Source organism: Microtus oregoni, unplaced genomic scaffold (assembly GCF_018167655.1).
Source record: "Microtus oregoni isolate MIOR12 unplaced genomic scaffold, Mior012 000009F_ref0000495, whole genome shotgun sequence".
In the NCBI taxonomy this organism is placed as follows: Eukaryota; Metazoa; Chordata; class Mammalia; order Rodentia; family Cricetidae; genus Microtus; species Microtus oregoni.
Genome location: NW_024543068.1, coordinates 10,465,430 through 10,485,894, shown reverse-complemented (window position 1 = coordinate 10,485,894; position 20,465 = coordinate 10,465,430). Strand labels below are relative to the sequence as shown.

Here is a 20,465-nt window from a genome sequence, read left to right as displayed (position 1 = left end):
TCGCCTCTCCTGCCCCCCCCCGCCTCTCCCCAAGTCAAAAATGTAATTTGGTTTTTGTTCATGGAAAGAGCAGAGACAATGGCTACCCAACGACTGCAGTTTAAGGGATAGTGGACTCCCCTTCCCCATCTCTCCTCGCTCCTGTCCTGAAACAGAATGAGAGTAGCAGGAAGGAAGCGCTGGCTGGTTCAGGAGGGCCCTCAGCACCACCTCAGAGAGCTGATGACATGAAGATGGCACTGGGCAATCCTGAGAGCCTATGTGGTTCTCAGCATTATAAAAGGGAATGTGTATGAAGCATCTTCCTCCACCGTCACAGTAACCCTGTGGGGCGCTGCTGCCATTGTGCCCGTCTTCCAGATGCTGAATCTGAGGCTCAGCGAAAGAAGGGTTGGTTGCCAGGACAGATCCAGAGTTTAAATTAGATATCCTGGCTTCAGGTAGCCAAATTCTCTCCACTCCCTTGAACATCTGTCTTCTGCTATGGGATTATTGTCCAAAGAGTCATGTTCCCCAATACTTGCTTCTCTGGGAATGCAGCAGGTTAGTGTCCCAGCCATCTGTATCTCGACAATCCTCAGGTTTCCCTTCATCCCTGATGAAGATGAACTAACCCTTTGCAGAGCTAACACTTCAGCTTTCTGCACCCCTCCTTTACAGCCAAGAGCTAGCTGAGGGTCCCATCTGGATAGGAGGGTTATGGGGTATTGTCCTTTGGGGTTATTATAAAGATGAAGAAAAAATGCAAGTCTAGACTGGAGCAGTGCATGGAGAAAGGCTGGGTGCTGCTTTAGGTTTCCATGGCAACAGCCTCCTCACTGCCTCTGCCTGCTGCTTGAGAGCTTGGGTGACAAGGTGGGAGAGGTAAACTATTCTCGCTTTCCTTCCCGCTCCTGCCCTGCAGGTCAGCCAGATGGAGCTGAAACCCTGAACTGACTATAATGTTGGATAGAAACCCCCACTCCCAACACCAAGCTTACGCTGGGATCTCATAGCTGAGGGTCATCCCATAATTCTCTCTCCAGTTCCTAAAGGCTATGAATTCCCTGAGGAGGATGACATATTTGTACCTCCAGGGTCTGCGTGGGGCCTGGCAAGAGTAGATGTTTGATGGGGTGAATTCATCTTGTGCGCTTTTTTAAATTTTAATTTTCTGTGTATAAGTGTTATGCCTATATTGTGTATCTGTGCATCATATGTGTGCCTGGTGCTCGTGGAGGCTAAAGAAGCTATCCAAACCCCTGCAAGTGCAGTTACAGATGGCTGTGAGCTTCTTTGTGGGTCCTCTGGCTCTGGGAGAATAAGAAGTGCTCTCAACCCCGGAACCATCTCTCCTGCCCCAGATCCATCTTGTTGGATGGATTGATGGGTAAAACAGTCATTCATCCATCCCACTCCCTGGCTACCACTGGTTGTTTGGACTTAGACTTGTGTGTGTGTGTGTGTGTGTGTGTGTGTGTGTGTGTGTGTGTGTGAGAGAGAGAGAGAGAGAGAGAGAGAGAAAGAGGGCCTGTGGTCATGGGGTAGGGAAGATGTGTGTGGCTGGCGGAGGTGGGGCGGGGCTGTCACCGTCAAGTACCTTCTGCTTTGGCATGGGCTCCCCCAAGTGGCCGTCAGCAGAACTGTAGCTTCCTGCAGAAGTTCCCATAGCTGCTTCTCTTACCCTGGGGATGCCTTTGCTGTCACTCTGATGTTCAGGCTTGTGAAGGAAGTGTGTTGTGTTCGATGTCAATGATGCTAGGTTAGTCAGTGACCTTGACGTAGACAATAAAACCCAGGACATCTCAGTAGGTTGAGAGGAGGGCAGTGTGGATTCTTGCCTGACACTAACTCAGGGGGTAGAATGTGAACTTTGTGTTTTCCTTTCTTTCTCAAGGTGAATCTCATTGTGTCCTCAGCCCCTACAAAAAGGATATTTAAAACTGATATTTTTCTCCAGCATTTAGTTTAGTTTTCCCTACCTAGCTCTACTATACCCTATCATAGGCCAATACAGCTTTTTTTATTAACAAATAAAAGCAATACATGTACAGAGGGACTTCCCACATCATCTCCCCTTTTCTGCCTAAATAAAAAGGAAGGTTTTAACTTCAACATAGTAAAATTACATATAACAAGACAGGTATCAAGCAAGAATTACAGTCACAGCATTTATAGCTACTTTATCTTTTATCATAGCTAAGGAAAACTATAACTAGGTAAGCCACAGCTATGCGGCGATATACAGATTAATAAAAAATGAATTAAAATAAGATGTAAGAACTAGCCAATGAAAAGCTAGAGCTAATAGGCCAAACAGCGATTTTATTAATGCAAAAAAATGGTATTTTTATTTATTCTTTGAATATTTCATATACACTGTATCTTCGTTATTTACATTCCAAATCTCTTTCCTACTCCCTCTGGGACTCTTAAAACCTCCTTTCTTTGCCTTCATATCCTTCTTTATTTCTTTCTTTTTTTATTTTTCGAGACAGAGTTTCTCCGTAGCTTTTGGTTCCTGTCCTGGAACTAGCTCTTGTAGACCAGGCTGGCCTCGAACTCACAGAAATCCGCCTGCCTCTGCCTCCTGAGTGCTGGGATTAAAGGCGTGCTCCACCACCGCCCGGCTCTCCTTTATTTCTTTTAAACTGAGTCTGGTCACTGATTCCTGCATGAGCATGGATGTGGGCAGAGCATGGGCAGCCTACCAGTGGCCACACCCCTGAGAAAAGAAGACTTCCCCTCTTCAGCAGCCATCAGTTGCCAATAGCTCCTTAGTTAGGGGTGAGCCCACCCATGCTGGAATGTTGACTGGCTTGGTCTTATTCAGGTGTTATGCAAGTCGCCATAGCTGCTGTGTGTTCATGAGTACTGGATGAGGCTGTTGGCTAAAGGGGTTCCCACAGCAACCCATGTCCAAAGACAACATTTTGCAACACATTCTCCGGCTCTTATTTTTTTTTTCTATCCCATCATTACAATGTTCCCTGAACCTTGAGGGGTGGGGGCTGATATAACTGTCCCCTTTAAGGCTCAGCACTCAGCAACCGCTTGCTCTCAGCACTCTGACCAGCTGCACTCACTGCCTGCTGCCCACAGCAAAACGAAGCCTCCATGGTCTAATGCTCCTTCTGCCAGTTAGCCTAGTTCTGGGACCACCACATCTCCTGCTCTTTTCCCCTACACCCCCACCTTCCATCCCTTCCAGCTCCTGAGATGACAGCCCTGTGCCCCCCAGGACGTCACATCTGCTTCTCCTGTTGTTACAGACTTTACGCGATGCTTGCCAAGTTCCAGGCATTGCTTTGTAGGACCCACAAATCTCCACTCTCTCAACTCCCAGCAACCCTGTGAGATGTGTCAGTTGCTGTCACCATCTCATTTGACAACATTTGGGGAAGCGGAGGCATGGCAACCTTTATACCTTACTTAAGGTCACTGGGCATGGAGTAATCGTCAGTGCTGAGCTCTAGTGTCACAGAACCCACAGAGTGCAAACACCCCAACTCCTCGGCCTCCCTCAGCTCCTGGTACTGGAGGTCCTGGAGCAGCCCATTAGGGCAGCTCTTTCTCTCCAGTGCTGGCCTGAGATGGTGGAGAGCTATCTTTTTTACTCTTCCCTGCAACTCCCAAGCCTTCCTTGTTCCCCACTGAAGCCCTATCTGGGATTGTAGTATGTTGTCGGACATTTTTCTCCCTCTTGCCAGATCTCAAAAAACCACTCAGAGGTTTAATATTAATTATGAAAGCTTGGCCAATAGCTCAGGCTTGTTTCTAGCTAACTTTTACATTTAAAATAACCCACAAAGGTTTTTGGTTTTTTTTTTTCTTTTTACCACAAACCTCATGGCTTGTTACCTTATTTTCTATACATCCTGCTTCCTCAACAGCTGTCTGGCATCTCCTCCCAGAGTCCTCTGTGTCTGGCTGTCCCACCTATACTTCCTACCTGGCCACTGACCTGTCAGCTTTTTATTAACTGATAAGAGAAATATATATTTATAGTGTACAGATGATTATTCCACAGCATTTCCCCTTTTGTCTAGTTAAAAAGGAAAGTTTTTTTTAACATAGTAAATATATATATATATATATATGAACAGTATTAAGTAAGAATTGCAGTTACAGTATCCAGTCCATTTGTATTTGAGAAAAACAGAGAAAGTATTTATTATCTATCTTATCTTTGTGAATCCAAAGTTTTGTACCTAATTTCCCTTTTATTATAACTAAAGAAAGCTATAACTATCTAGTCTTCAGTTCCATCAGAGAGCCTGTAAGGGTGAAATATAGCTAATGACGGACACTAAGGCCAACAGGTATCCAAAGTTCCTCTGCAATGTGGGGAAATCCATTTCTGACCTACAGGCCTAGCATATCTGACAGACTATTTTATGAAGCAGGGATTTTTGAAGGACTTGGCTGTCACCTTTTTTGTGTCCTGCTGGTCCAGTTTGGAGAGTATATTGTCAGCAATTGAGAAAAGGGCAGATTTTTGTATGTGTACATGACTAGCTTTTGCCCTAAAGAAAGAAAACTCCAAATGGAGTTTTCTCGATGTTCATCATCTTCTCTGAAGTAGATCAGTGTTGCCAGATGTGTCTCACTGTTATAAAAAACCTTAGGTTATCCCAGCACTCGGGAGGCAGAGGCAGGCATATCTCTGTGAGTTCGAGGCCAGCCTGGTCTACAAGAGCTAGTTCGAGGACAGGAACCAAAAAAAGCTACGGAGAAACCCTGTCTCGAAAATCCAAAAAACAACAACAACAACAAAAAAGCCTTAGGTTATTAAACATATTAAATGTCATATTCTGTAGATTTTTGAAGTGTTTGAAGACTATCTATCTATCTAAATATATCTGTATATGACCTAGAAAATATGCCTAACATGACTGTACGTTTGACTGTTATAGATGACTGGCTATTAATCTGTATTTTTAAGTTGTACACTACATTTTTAAAGGAACTGCATAAGCACAGTACCCCAAACAGGAGTAGAAATATACACACAGTATAACAAAATTAACTTTAAATTTGTATCAGTAAACCAAAATCCTACCAATATAAAATATTTAAGATTAATAATTGTTTTTTTTGGGTTAAAGTAGATTTAACAATCAATCCTTTTATCCTAGCATTTCTACATCCCCCCTTTTCTTTTTAGAACAAAATTCCTGAATCTAACCTCCTTTGCTCATCCTTTTCCCCCGACATTACCATTAACAACTTGTAACCAAACCCCTTGAATGATAAATATCCATAACTCATTTTTTGATGTGGATGTAGTTCTCTAGACTACTTACTGTTGGTTGGGGGTGCTGATAATCTTTGTGCGAACCTTGAGAAAATCAGGATGATTGTTAAGTCTCGCCTGTAGTATTCTGTGGGGCTGAGTCATCTCAGTCAGCAGCCTGGAAGCTGCTCTGGATGCTGGACCACCTGGGTCATCGTTTTCATTGGTGTTTGGTCCCCTTGCTCTGAACATATAAAAACTTTTAAAGGTAACATATTTATCTGTATTAGTGCAAGTATAGATTGTGTATTGTACACAAATCAGTTAAAGATGATTTTATGCTATGTGTTTGAGCAGATAAAATATAAATCATGTGTCTTGTAGTTCTTTTTTAAAATACTTATTTATTTATTATGTATATAATATTCTGTGTGTATGCCTGCAGGACAGAAGAGGGCACCAGACCCCATTACAGATGGTTGTGAGCCGCCATGTGGCTGCTGGGAACTGAACTCAGGACCTTTGGAAGAGCAGGCAATGATCTTAACCACTGAGCCATCTCTCCAGCCCCTGTCTTGTAGTTCTTTTAGGTTTATTTTATGTTTATAGCCAAGATTTTTAGTAGGTCTTTCTTGATCAAACCTGATTTTCCTTAACCCAGAATGAACCCATAGCCTCTCGTTTCCTGTGAGAACAAAAGCATAACTTCTCCTGTGATGCGACCTATCTTTTGACTTAGATTTTGAAGTCAAGATATTTTTAAAATATATAGGTTGGCTTAATCCAGCAGTTTCCATAATCCGATATCTCTTAGTAGCCAAATCATTCAAAGACAGCATAATAACATGCAGGATCCAGACTCTCTGGACTCATCTTTACATAGCTTATTATATTTTAATTACTTTATATTTAAAGGACTTTATTATTTTAAACTTGTATTTTTAATCTGACTCTATATATTCCTTTTTTTCTCTCTCCCAAGCCTACACATATTTTTAAATACACGGTGACCCATTTAGAGGCTCTTTTTGTCTGAACCTCTCCTAACTGTGCATCTGTAACCTTTTCTGTCTGCATGAGAAAATAAATAAACAAACCTGCTGTAGAACTTAAATCATGGCATGTTGGCAGCTGGCTCCTCCCCTGTGTTTCCTGAGAGGCTAGTCTTATGGCGGAGGTACATTTCCCATTAGCTCTGGGAACCATGTGTACTGCCCTAACTCTGGGAAGTTTTTGGGTCCACGCTGCCACTGAGTAACTGCCCACTGTTCATAAACATCATATACATGTTTGGTAGCAGGGCCTCTTAAAAGAGCCACCTGTTTTTGCCTCTAGCACTAGCGTTGAGCCAGGAAGCCATCTCTTGAAGAAGCTACCCCTCTGCTCACCACCAGCAAACAGAGCTCACCCAGGAAATAAAAAAGAAACGGTGCTTGACTCTGTCCTTGTGTGCCTAGAATTCCTTTTTAAGCTTTTGTCGGGTTTTACATGGAGAGTCTGGCCCCACATCGGGCACCATATGCTGTTGGACATTTGTCTCTTATCAGTTCCCAAATAATCAACACAGAGGCTTAATATTACTTATAAACGCTCAGCCAATAGCTCAGGCTTACACTTAAATTAACCCATATTTCTTATCTAAGCTTTGCCACATGGTTGCTGGCTTATTACCTCATTTTCTATCCATCCTGCTTCCTGGGAGGGCTGGCTGATGTCTCTCCTGGCTCTGCCCTTTCTCCTCCCAGAGTCCTCTGGGTCCAGCTGTCCCACTTATACTTCCTGCCTGACTACCAACCTGTTAACTATTAACCAGTGAGAGTAATACATATTCACAGTGTACAGATAGACTATTCTACAGCAGTGGTACCTCTCCTGTAGACAGTTATCAGCTGATCCCCAGTCACTGACTTCTACCCTGACCCCTCTGTTCTTTCCTCCCTCTCTGTACCCCTCCTTTGGTGGTCTAGTCCTTTGCCTCTGAGGGATGCTTATGCTGGTGGCCTCTGTCTCGTGCTGATATCTCCAGGCTGTCTTCTGGGTCCACACCCACAGCTCCTTAATATGCCTAGACAAACGATTGCACTCCATTCTCCTCTTTCCCCATCTTTCCAGCCAGCAACAGAAACTCCATTTTATTTTTTTCAGTTTCTTAGGCTGAAAACCCCAGAGTCATCCCGACTTCTGTCCGTCTATCATTTTCCCCATCCAGTCTGCTAGGAGCTCCTGCTGACTCCGTGTTCAAAGTGTCCAGCTGCTTTCTGCCTTCTTCGGGCAGCCAGACTGCCACTGCCTGGATCCTGAGGATCCTCTCTTTGCTGCTTTGTCCCTTCCTTATTCCTGTATCCTTTAAAACTTAGGTGATACATGCCTATCCTCAGCATCCCTTGTCCAGCCACAGAGTCTGTTTGTCCCCACTCGACACACTGGGAGACCTCTGTATTTACTTAGAAGGCTATTTCCCCATACCCATGAAAGAGTGGCTGGTATCCGCAGTGGTCACTGATGCTCTCTTTCCCTGTATGTTCCTCTTCACTAGGGTACCATGAAGAAGGGCTTTTTATTTGTCATATCATTGTGGTAACACCAGCACATGTATGGCACAAAGCAGTTGATCACAAAATATTTGAATGATTGCTTGCTTACTTGCTTGCTTGCTTGCTTGCTTGATTGATTGATTGATTGAATAAATAAGACTTCTCTTGAATGAGAGCAAAGAGACTCAGGACAGGGTAAGATCTAGAGCCAAAGCGGAAGTCTTTGGCGGTCAAACAGGCTTGCAGGCCAATTTGAGCGCTGCCACTCTTAGCCATACCTGAAAAATTCTAATGCTTTGCATCTGGGGCTTACCGTAATGCCCAGCTCTACTGAATGAGTGCAGACCTGGGTAGGTGCTGGTCTGCTTGCTTCTAAGACAAGACCAGGAGTTCGCCAGCTACAGATATAGCTCAGTCAGTGCAATGCTTGCCTCAAATGTGCGGGCACACAAGTTTAGTCCTCAGAGCCCACATGAAAGTGTCAGGTGTGGCTGGCTGTAGTCCCAGCACTGGAGAGGTGGAAACAGGAAATCCCCGGGGTGTGCTAGATAGCCAGGCTGGTCTAATTCAAGAGACTCTGTCTCAAAAGAGACATAAAGCATTCCCGAGAATGACACCTAAGGCAGTCCTCGTGTGTGCACGCACGAGCGCGCGCTCACACGCACACACTATAAATTACATTAGACCAGGAGTTTATTGGGTCACTCCTCTGTACTAGGCATCCTGCATCCTTAGGGGTCTTGCCTTTCTTAGAGAGTCATAGAATGTACAGGGGAACAGCAGTAAGCCCCGTCCACATGGGTGGCTCTGTCTGCCAGCCTGAACTTTTCTACTCTGGGATCCAGCTTCCGTTTGTGAGCTTTGCCAGTTTCTATGTAAAAGGAGTTCCACAGGAGAGCAACAGGAAGATACATTTACATTTGCATTTAACAATTAAAAAATGGTTTTTGAGACAGGGTTTCTCTGTGAACCCTGGCTGTCCCGAAAAGTCACTCTGTAGACCAGGCTGGCCTTGATCTCAGAGATCTGCCTGCCTCTGTCTTCCAAGTGCTGGAATTGATAGCATGTGCAGCCACTGTCCAGTCTTTGCAACTTTTAAAACAGGACCAAGCAGTATAAAATAAGGAATCACTCAGGGGGTTGGAGCTACTCTGTCTGCATAGCTATGGGGCTGTAAGCTTTTAGCCCAAATGAACCAGCTCTTCTCCCTTGATGCCATAATTTCAAACCCATCCTTGGCCCCTGGGTCTCATGAGTCCCCCCAGCCTAACTGAGCGGTGTCCTCAGTGCATGTCCCCACACTCCCCAGCATCTTTCTGTGTTTTGCAGAGTGGGGAGCCTTCCCTGAGTCTGAGACCTTCCACCAGACCGGGAGCCTGAGTGTGCCCAGGATGTCTTCCTCTTTAGAGGAATTGAGCACAAAGCCCCACAACATGACGGTGAACGAGTGTTTCCAGTCTCGGAGCACTGTCCTCCAGGGGCAGCCCTTTGGGGGGATCCCCACTGTACTCGTACTTAACCTCATCTTATGGGTGGTAAGTCTCTGGTGCTCTGGGAGAGACACGGGGAGAGCTTAGCCGGGGTGGGTGGTGGATAGTGAAGACTACAGTGGGGATCCCAGTTACTCAAAGGACACCAGCCACAGAGATGGCGCAGCCTAGGTGGCTCAGTGAGGGAGGGCTTTGGGGTTGGAGGAAGAGGCAGTATTCTTGTGTCTCTTTACATCCTTTGGACCTTCCTGCGTTGTCCTCTTGCTGATGTTGTCATGGGGAATTCTTGTTCAATTGCTCTGAACGCACCCTCAGCTCCACCATTCAACAAGCTGACCATCTGCGCTGGGTCAGGAAACGCTCCGTGCAGAGGCACAGCTCTTCCCGAGTCAGAACTTATCATCTGATGGAGGGGCATGCTGTAGACTTCAGGGGTGGAAGGGTCCCCCGTGGGAATACAGGCGGCTGGTGCAGCGGTGGGGCAGCATGTGAGAAGTCTCCGGCTCCACCTTGCTTTTCTGGGTCTGCAGTTTGTTGTCCTGCTTTATTCCTTCCTCCGGAAAGCCGCGTGGGACTACGGGCGCCTGGCTCTGCTGATACACAATGACAGGTAAGGGGGGGTGCAGGATGGTGAGCACCCCACTCCCTTGGGAGACCCTGCCTGGTGCCAAAGCTGCAGGAAGTGTCTCCTCAGAGAGTGGCTCCCTCTCCCTCGCCTTTGCCCCTGCATTGACCTCGCTGAAGGGACAGGAACATGGAGGGCAGCCATCTTGGAGCATAAAGCCATGTTTCTGTCTGGTCTTCCTGGAACCCATGGCTAGACTCCCAAAGTGCGTTATGCGCCTGGCAACAGAAATGGCCGTGTCTGGCCCTGGAGCTGTGTGTTCAGTTTAGAAGCTGAGGCCTACAGCTCACAGCTCTGAGAAAGAACAGCCGGTGTCCCCCAGCTAGGGAACAGGGAAGAAACAAGGCAGGTGTCTGAGACTTCGTTTCTCCTTTTCTACCTCCCTGCCACCCTTCCTGGTGAGCAGCCTGACCTCGCTGATCTATGGGGAACAAAGTGAGAAGTCATCTCCCTCCGAGATTTCCTTGGAAGTGGAACGTCGGGACAAGGTGAGTGCTGGAAGAGGTCTGGGCCCCAAGGGAACCCAGCACTGGGCAGGCAGTCATGGTGCACAGCATAGAAGCTGCTTCTTCAGCCTCCCCAGATTCAGTTTGCCTGCTGCGAAGATGGAAGTATTAACCATCCCTAGGTCCTAGAGTGCCTCCCTTTCATCACACAGGGCTCCTCACCTTGTCTACTGCTGTGTTCTGCTTTCTTTTTCCTATGGAATTCTCCTCTTGCCATTCGTTTGTACCTGTGATGTGTTCAATGCATCCCTGGGACAGGGGACCATGGACCAAGTCCTGCCTCATGGTACTTCCTTCCAGGGAATGGGAAGCAAACAGATAAATGCAGCCAGGACAGTGATGAGTGCATGCTGGGAAAGGGGAAAAAGAAAGGCTTATGCTAGTCAAGGGTGAGACAGCATCGTGGGTAGCGATCATTTGAGCACTGACATCACCCTTGAGCAGAGATCTGAATGGAGAGGGGAGGAAGTAGAAGGGCTATGCGTGTTCCTCACGAGCACCATGCTGCTGTTCCCACCAGACTCATCAGCTGACAAGACAGTGGTCTTTTTCCTCACCTCTCACCCCTCCCCAAGCTTCTCAAATGCGTTATCTCCGCCTGACTCCACCAGAACCCCAAGGCCATCAGTGGTTTCTCCTCAGTCCTCATCTTAGCCTGTCTCTCAGAAAAAGAGGCATAACCCAACTGTTGGCGAGGGTCACGTGTCCCAGGAGGGCTATGAATGTGGCCTGACTCGTTTGTAGATGACAGTGTCATATCACAATGTCAGAAAGTTTGGCACACTGGAGGCCTCTTTCTGCCTTCAGCAGGTGCGTTCAGTATGGCACGCTCTACGGGGATTTTCATTCCGACACCTCTGTCCCCTTTGCAGAGTCCTCCCCTGTTAGAGTCCCTTGGCTGTCCGAAGCCCCCTCCCTCTGCCTCACACTCTCTGTCTCCGAGTCATGACATCCATTCTCACAACCTCAGCTGTCACCACGGCCATCCTACCTCTCAACATGCCCTTCCTGCTAGTCCCGAAGGCCTCTAACCCCTCTTATCCAGTGACACCCTAAAAGACCCCATGATACCCTCTACCCACTTCTGATCCCTCTGAGGCACCCTCCCCCCACTTCTGATCCCCGACTTCAGCCCTGTCTTGTTTCACTCTTATCCAGGCACCTTTCCTTCCCCATCCCTTCCCCAAGTTGGGATGCCTTGACTTTCATGGTCTTGTTCCTCCCCAGTCAGCCCTGCTCAGGCCCCCACCGGTCTCTTGCCCGGATGGCCTCAGCAGCTCGAAGTGATCTCCCAAGGGCCTCCCTTGTTCCCGCCCCATTCATCTTCCGTCTGTATCCAGAGCCATCGCTGTGACCCAAGACACTGGTCTCTGCGCTTGCTCTCACTATCTTCCTAATGCTTTTCCGATCTGTTGCAGATGTCTTCCACGGCCTGTCAGTTTGCTCCCTTGCCCCAAATCCAATCTGTGTCTCAATAGTGGATGTTGCCTCTTTCCCATCTCAGAGATTTCCACCTATTTCCCCTTCCTTCCCCAGCAGCCCTTTTTAGAGTCTTCTCATCCTGGAACCCTAACCAACCCTTTTGGATCCCAGACTTCTGTTTTCCACTTACGGAGAGAGCATTCTTTTTCTTTAACATCCCTAACCCAGCTGAAATGACCCCTTGTCTGCATGGCCAGCTTCCTGTGTGTTCTTCCCCCTGTGACTCCTACATCTGAGTACCCAGACGAACCCATGCTGTGATTAACACCATACAGATCTGTTGTGTGTGGTCAGCGGAAACACGTTTGTTCCTTCTGTGGCCACCCCTTCAAGAGACCAGCCTGTCTTCACAAGACCTCTTGTTAGGCTGTGCTTCATCCAATACATGAAGCTTCAGGGAGTCAGGCTGGCTCTTGGAGACTCCAGGTCAAAGGACGACGGTGACACACAGGCTTATTTTCAGACACACTGCCCCGTGCCTATGTGTCTGTGTTTTGTAATGATAAAAAGATTATTCTCTTTCTTAGAAATCAAGAAGCCAGTCATCAGTCTAGACTCCATAGTAAGTTCTAAGCCAGACTGGAATGTAGTAAGACCTTGTCTTAAAAGCCAAACAAGAAAAGAAAGAAAAACTAAGGAGGCAAATTGTTATGGGAGGAGGAGGAGGGCAAGCATGGGGGTAGCCTCTGCTACAGTGCAGGAGGAGAACAGGCACAGAGGGGTACCTCTCTTACCGTGCAGCTCTCAGCCAAGCGGACCCCACTGAAGTGCTCAGCTAAGTCAGGCATTTGCTATTAACCCTGTAGAGTGAGGGTGTGGAGGGTGGCGACAGAGAGATGCCCACTGTGACAATGCTGTCACTCACTCTCTTCCCTGGTCAGCTCCTGGAAGCTGGTGGCCCTTCCCTGTGGGGTGGGAATGTCTGCCTCCCCAACTGCCTTTCAGTTCCTGACTTTCCTGAAGAGCTCTGGCTTCAAGGACATTGTGTTAGCCACAACTTAACAACTTACAGGGGAAGGTTTGTTTAGGCTTATTCTGATTTCAGAGGGCTCAATCTATGCTCAGCCGACACGTCTGCTAATGGGGAGAGGGAGATGGAGAGATGAGGAACAAGATATAGTCTTCAAAAATGTGCCCTACTGTGGTAGTGGCGCACGCCTTTAATCCCAGCACTTGGGAGGCAGAGGCAGGTGGATCTCTGTGAGTTCGAAGCCAGTCTGTTCTACAGAGCAAGTTCCAGGACAGTTAGGGCTGTTACACAGAGAAACCCTGTCTCAGAAAAAAACATGTGCCCTACTGGCCTACTTTCTCCCCACCCTTCTAAGAGCTCATTTACCTGTGACCAACCATGGACTGGCCCACGAATGATGTTAGCGCACTCAGATCTTTATAGCGCCTCCAGCTAGGACCAGCCTTCAACACGCAAGCCTTTCTTTAAGAGGGAGTCAACCAAGCTTGGAAGGGTGGGCCTTGTACCAAGGGAACAATTGATTTTCTTTTGCCCACCCTTGCTGCTTCCTTTTAGGGAAGACCTTTGTCCAATCCCCGTGGTTCTAGAGGTCTGTCAGTCTCATGAGCCCACTTAGTTCCCGGAAACGGTGCCCACAGAACAGGGCCGATCCAGAGATTCAGCCTTGTCCTAGCTTTTGCTGTCCTTCTGGGGCCTTAGAGGGAACTAAACGCATGAGGGCCCTTTACTGACTAGCAGCTCTGGTAACTGAGAGCCACAGGCCCCAGTTCATTTGCACAGAGAGCTTTCATACTCTGACTCCCTCTGAGGTTCCCCTCAGCTTTACCATGGTTGAGGCCGCCTTTCCCTGCTACCTAGAAACTCCAGACAGCAAGACCCAAGAGAAAGGCATCTTCAGTGGAACAAGACAAAAACACTGAGCTGCAGTGTCGAACTGGTTTTTACCACGAAAGGGTCATGTAAAACACAAGTTTGGGGTGATTCAAGACAAGCAGCTGCTTTAGGCACCCCTAGACACCGGAAGTCCAGCATTGCTGATAGGGCCCCCCTTCTGTCCTTTGAGCTCAAGCCGTCTTCATGTGACATCAGAGACAGCATCAAGACACTGCAGGGTTCGTGGCACTTAGGCACACAGAAGGAGAGAAACTCCCAACACCCATATCCAGCCTCTTAAGAGAATTTTAATTAGCTCCTTTTTTGGTCACTTTCCCCTTGGCCAGCCAGTTGTTGAAGGTTGACTCACACATGACGGACAGCTCTAGACCACATGTATGTTGGGGATGAGGATTTCTCAGCAGCAGAGAGACTGAGAGGAGCCCCACCCTGGAGTCCCTCTGACCTTCCTTCTCAGTCCCATTCCCTGTATCAGGATGGCAAGGCTGTCTGCTCACTTCCAGGGAGACATTTCCCTCAGCACTTAACCCATTCTAGAAAGCTCCATCTATGGAAGGAGACTCCCAACATAATGCTTTGCTGCCAGGGTCCCCATAGTCAGGCAAAATAAGCCAGGCTGGCTTTACTCACACTTTCTCTTCTTTCCCCCTCCAGGGCTTCTGTTCCTGGTTCTTCAACAGCCTAACCATGAAGTAAGTGCTTCTCCCGGGGTTTCTGTTAGTGTCGCCCTGGGGTGAGGTGAGGTAGGAAGGGGTTGCAGAGATGAGCAGACCCTCCCTGGATGACAGGCCTGAGTGCCACCGGCTACTCTGCTTCCAGCCTCTCTGAGTGTAGGCAGGTTGTAGCAGGTGAATGGGAACCGAGCCCTGCCCTGTGACCATGCCACCTCGGCCTTAGCCTTTGGGGAGAGGCCCCCATGTAAAGTGGAATTGTTACCCCATGCATGCAAAAGCAAGCCTGTGGACTCTGCTCTAGGAAAGGCAACCCTTCTTTACATGCTTGATTTCTGTGTTCATATTGTCAAGGAGGGTCGGTTCTCTGGAGCAGAAGGACAGACGTCTCCTCTCTGAGCCTGGATGGCAAAGGCACAGCCTTGTGATTCTTGCTCACCTTACCTTCTGGGTTTCTGTAGAGACAGACCCAAAGACTCTTGCTCTCTCACACCTACCCACTCTCAGCCTACAGTAGAATAGACAGATATTAGAGTGAACTTGGCTGCACCCTCAGTGCAGAGATATGCACACACATGCGAACAGGCTTAAACAGGCATGCACAGAGGTATGTACACCCATGACCTTTCATATCTATAGACATATACACTCGTACACACATGAACACATGCACGGACACCCATACACACACACACACACACACACACACATACATATACACAGCTTTTCCTTGGCTGTGCTCAGCATCACATATGATTCTGGACTCTCCCTGAATTTTGCCTGTCTCCTGTCCCCTCTCCAGGGTCTTTTCTGGCCTGGAGACACATGCTCCACAGGGTACAGCCTTGCTATTCCTTAGGGACTGAATTAGAGTTCTCTAAAGGAACAGAACTTATAGAGCGAATCTCTTTCTCTAGAGAGAGAACAGTGATTTGTTAGAATGGCTTACAAATTGTGGCTCAATTAATCAACCATGGTTGCCCATAAAGGGAAGGTTCAAGAATCCAGTAGTTGTTCATTCCACAAGACTGGATGTCTGAGCTGGTCTGCAGTAGACACTGGGATCCTGAAGAAGCAGGCTCTAATGCCAGTGAAGGAATGAACTTGGCAGCGACAGTGAGAACACGCAGACAGTGAGGGAGCTTCTTTCTGCCATGCCCTTTATAGAAACTGCCAGCAGAAAGTGTGACCCAGACTAAAGGTGGAGCTTCCCACCTCAAAAACCTGCATTGCAAGTAGATCTTCCTACTCAAATGATTTAGCTAAAGAAAAATTCCTCATAGTCATGCCCTGCCCTTGGGTCTTAGTTAATTCCAGATGTAGTCGTAGTGAGGCTGACAACCAAGAACAGCCACCGCAGAGACCAGATGGCCCTGCTACTCTGCTTCCCTCTGCAAAGGCTGCTAGACTCCATGCTCCTCCACACCCACCATTCCTAGCTAGGCCTTTCTGAGACCCACCCCCGGGAGCCCTCAGGGCATCTCTCTTTCCCATCTGTGATCCTGCAGGGTCCCAGGAAACTCAGGCTGGGTCATGGAAATCCTGACCTGTGCCTAGGACTGTGTCATCCACTGGGAGCTCAGTGTGACCTTGGCCTCCGCTGCTCCTCCCTCCCTCATTGTAGTCCCCCAGAAATGAAGCAGCCATTGTTTTGTGGAGGGCAAGTGTCAGCTTCTCTATGCCGAGCCATAGGTGAGCTAGCAGAGGGCAATCTTCCAGATGTCTTCACATCTGGCTTTGCTTGCTTTGTTAATTTATCAAACACACACACAAGCCAGAACCCACACGTTTTCATTGCTAGAAAGTTTAAAGTCTACCGCCATTCTTATACAGGCACAACTCCACTATTTCATTATATTTATTTTTGAGAGAAAGTCTATTATGTAGCCCAGGCTGGCCCACTAATCCCAGAGAGATGCTTTTATAACTCATCCTCATGAGAAATAACTGACAGGTTCCCATGGGAGTTACTTTCTGGGAGCAATGCTCCCCAGATTAACTTCTTAACATAGTGGAGATCAGGCATGTGGCCCAGGTGCTCTCAGGAGGGCAAGCCGCATCCAAACACGTGTCTGAACGTTCGTTCTCCCAGGAGGCAGTGCACACCAGCTATAGCTTCATGCACTTGGCAAATTCACAGGCAGAAGCAGGGTGGGGCAGTTTTTCCTTCCTTCATGTAGGAACAAGGAAAAGAGAGTAGGATAAACAGGTCCACTCAACTGACCATGTCCTCAAGTGTAGAGAAAAAGACTCCCCAGAGGGAGTTTGAAGCTGACCTTCTGGATTGTAATCTTCTCCATTGCTGGCTTAGTTTTCTTAGTAATCTTAGTTTTGTTTCCCATTGCTGTGCTGAAATACCTTGATAAAAGCAACGTGATGGAGGGTGGGCTCACAGTTCCAGGTTATAGCTTGTCATTTTGGCGAAGTCAAGGCAGCAGGAACTAGAAGCAACTAGTCTCATTACACCACAGTCAAGAGCAGAAAGCAGTAAATTAGCGTTGCATGCTAGTGCTCAGCTTGCTTTATCCATCCTGATACGGTACAGGATCCCCTGCCTAGGGAATGGTGCCACCACCCACTGAAGGCACGTCTTCCCCTATTAATCATTGTAACCAAGATAATCTCCTTCAGAGAGCACGGGCACACCTGATGTAGAGAGTCCCCCAATGGGGCTTCCTTCCCAGGTGAATCTATCCAGATTGTGTCAAATTGTAGATTAAAACTGACAGTGTCAATGGAGCAGTGGTTAAAAACAACAGGACTTCATGTTCCAAGTGTGAGGTCAGTAAGTGCAGAAGATTCGGGTCACTGTGTTGTTGCAAATCTGTGTGTGTAGGCTTTGGTGTGTGGATGCCTGAACGTGCAGGTCAGTGAGAAGGTCAATGTACGAGCCTTGTGTGTAGCCATGTTCATCCTGACTCCCAATCCCTACCCCACCCCAAGGCTCCAATCAAGAGGATTCTCTATGGGAAGGCAGAAAAGCGGGGCTTTGTATTACATCTGGCGCCCAGTGGCTTAGGTGACAGATAAATCTTTTACTGAGCAGAGTCAGCTCAGCCAGAGTCCCTATGTGCAAACTCCTCTGCAGTCTACTCGGAGAAACAATGGCCCCAAAGATTCCATGTGTCCTTCATAAGGGGTGGGTTACAATCAGCCATGCAAAGGGGCATTTGGGGAAAAGAGAAGGAACTGCCGCCAGGGGGTTCAGGAAGAGTGTGCTTTTTGAGCTGGGGCTTGAAGGATAGACGAACATCCAAAGAAGTAAATGCGGAGGACATGTCAGGAGAGGACTATGTGAACAAGGTTGGGGGCAGAGATGAGTAGAGGGTGTCCAGAATTGGTGAAACTTCTGGAATAGCTAGAAGCAGGGCCCTGTGGTAAAGTGAGAAGGTGCCAAAGGGTCTGTAGGGACTGTGCTTGCCATATAGAGACCATGGGGATTCGATCCACAAATGGGAATATGAGGGTGAACAGCAGTGGACAAACTCCACAGTCAAGGTGAGTGGCTAAGGAGGCTATTCTAGTGGTCCAGGGATGAGGCAGCTGTCACTCAAATTAGAGAGGTGGCCAGGGCAACAGTGGGAGGGAATCGTGGGGCAACAGTCAATAGGCCACATCCTCACTTAATTTTATCTATCTAATCTATCTAAGTATCTGTCCATCTGTCTGCCTGTCTATCTATCCATCAATCTATATCTACTTATCTATCTCCCCATCTGTCTGCCTGCCTGTCTGCCTATTTATTTATTCATCAATCTATCATATCATCTATCTATCTATCTATCTATCTATCTATCTAATATATCTCTTTATCTGAGGTAGGGTCTCTTTCTACATAGCTGTAGATAACTCACTCTATAGACCAGGCTGGTCTTGAATTCACAGAGATCTTGTCTCTGCCTCCCAAGTGCTGGGATGAAAGGCATGAACCACCACACCCAGCTTAAAATGCCAGTTTTTTTTTAAAAAGACTTATTTATTGTATTGTATTGTTGTTTTGCCGGCATGTGTATCTGTGCACCACATGCATGGGTTACAGTTAATTGTGAGCTGCCATGTGGGTACTAGGAACCAAACCTGGATCCTCTGGAAGAGCAGTCAGTGCTCTTATCCCCTAAGCCATCTCTCCAGGCCCCCATGTGCTTATTTTAAAGGAAAATGCAGTGGGATAATGCTCTTATACACGTAGAGATTTGTCACTTGTATTAGCTTAATAAAAGCAACTGATTGGATAGTAGTCAGGCAGAAAATAGGGCGGGGTGACCAGACTAGGAGAATTCTGGGAAGAGGAAAGGCAGAGATGCAGTCACCAGCCAGAAGCAGAGAAAATAAAATGAGGATGTGTTACTGAGAAAAGGTACCAAGCCACATGGCTAAACAAAGGCAAGAAGTATGGGTTAATTTAAGATGTAAGGGCTAGTTAATAATAATCCTGAGCTAATAGGCCAAATAGGCTTATAGTTAATTTAAGCCTCCGTGTGTTTCTTTGGGACTAAATGGCTATGGTTGTGGGACCAGGCTGGACAGAAACTTCTGTCTACAGGAAAATGCTGAGTTCTTGTTTTGATGGAGAATAATAAAGGCAGAGGATGGGAGAGGAAATAAAATGATGACACATGGCTCAGGCAAGCATGTGAGGTGACCAACCAGCTGTAGAAATAACAGCACTAAAGCTTAGGAGACAAGTCAGAGCAGAGGATTTAGACTTGACAGACTGATGCTTAGAGACTGAAGTTGAAGTGACAGGAACAGATGGGCCACCTAAGGGGCAAGATCAGCAAAGGCCCATGGAGGCCTCACCGAGAGAGGAAGAGGAAGAGGGTGTAAGATCACACAAGTCCACACAGGCATGTCTACCTTCGCAGTCTGGGTCTTTCTTGGGGGAGGCATTTCTAGGGTAAGCCAATGTTGGAAAGAACTTACTTTCCAAGGGATGTGTAGGAAGATGGAAGTAAGGAGAACAGGAGGAGATCTGGGGAGTAATACCAAGAATGGTGGAAAGAGGGATCCTGAACTGGAGGCAGGATTCCTGACCCAGACAGGAAAACCTTGTTATCCCTGCCCAGTCCAGCCCTCCACCCTGTCTGTCTGTTAATCTGGAGGATCTCTGGAGATGCCCCCCGACCTCCGTAAACACATTTCAACACGCTTTTCTTTCAGAGACCAGCTATGGCATCCCAAGCCTGCAGCAAGACATGTCCCATTCTTCCACAGACACTCTCCCATCAATTCTCCAAGATCCCATTCTTGGGACTTGATTCTTGAGTCTAGGGCAAGGACATACTTTAACTACTCACAGACACAAAATCAGGAGCTCCGAATAAGTCTCTAAATTAAGTTATTGAAAACCTCCTAGATGTACTTTTTGTTGTAATGTTTAAAAACTCTGAATCCTGCACAAGATATTTGAATCTAAAGGTAACCAATGAACTTGCCTAGAAGGGTAGGTGTGGAAAAGCCATGAATGAGGAGACGACATGGTTGTGAGCATGTGTGCGTGTGTGTGGGTGTTTATGTCCACATTTGCCCACCCCCTTCATACCTCACAGTGGATCGGCTTTGGAGGGGACACCCCATCTTCAAACCTTAACCATCATTTAGAAAAACCTGCATGAGGAGCAAACAGAAATTACTCAAAATGCCTTATTAAACATCAGAGCACCTGCTGTTCCTGTATAGGACTCGGGTTCAGTTCCCAGCACCCACATCAAACTCTAGTATTAGGGGATCCAACACTCTCTGGCCTCCAAAGTTTATGCGCACACACTATGCATAAACTCATGTAGGCAGGCACATACACATAAATAAAAATGAATAAACCTTTTAAAATCATCTTAGGTTTGATGAGATCATAAGAGAATTATTTTCCCTTTTATTTTCCAATTTCTCTACAAGCGTGTGTCCCTTTAATCCTTTTACTTTTAAAAGTGGTGTTTTGCCTCCATGTATATTTTTGTGAGGGGACCAGATCCCTAGAACTGGAGTTACAGTCATGTCCTGGGAATTGAACCTGGGTCCTCTGGAAGAGCAGCTAGTGCTTCTAACCACTGAGCCATCTCTCCAGCCCTCGCTGTTTAT

At 47.2% G+C, this 20,465-nt stretch overlaps 1 protein-coding gene across 4 annotated transcripts in view; it reads left to right on the top strand.

The window, feature by feature from the left end:
• Tmem63c (transmembrane protein 63C) overlaps positions 1 to 20,465 on the top strand; it is a 72,059-nt gene that overhangs the window by 24,399 nt on the left and 27,195 nt on the right. Inside the window, exons 3-6 of one of the 4 annotated variants that reach the window (XM_041658591.1) lie at positions 9,079 to 9,284; positions 9,770 to 9,849; positions 10,271 to 10,352; positions 14,371 to 14,408. In XM_041658591.1, the coding sequence (XP_041514525.1) occupies positions 9,141 to 9,284; positions 9,770 to 9,849; positions 10,271 to 10,352; positions 14,371 to 14,408 (344 nt within the window). In that variant the 5' untranslated portion in view covers positions 9,079 to 9,140. Of the gene's footprint in view, positions 1 to 9,078; positions 9,285 to 9,769; positions 9,850 to 10,270; positions 10,353 to 14,370; positions 14,409 to 20,465 lie in introns of those variants that run through there. The other 3 variants (XM_041658592.1, XM_041658593.1, XM_041658594.1) reach the window with 3 other exon arrangements.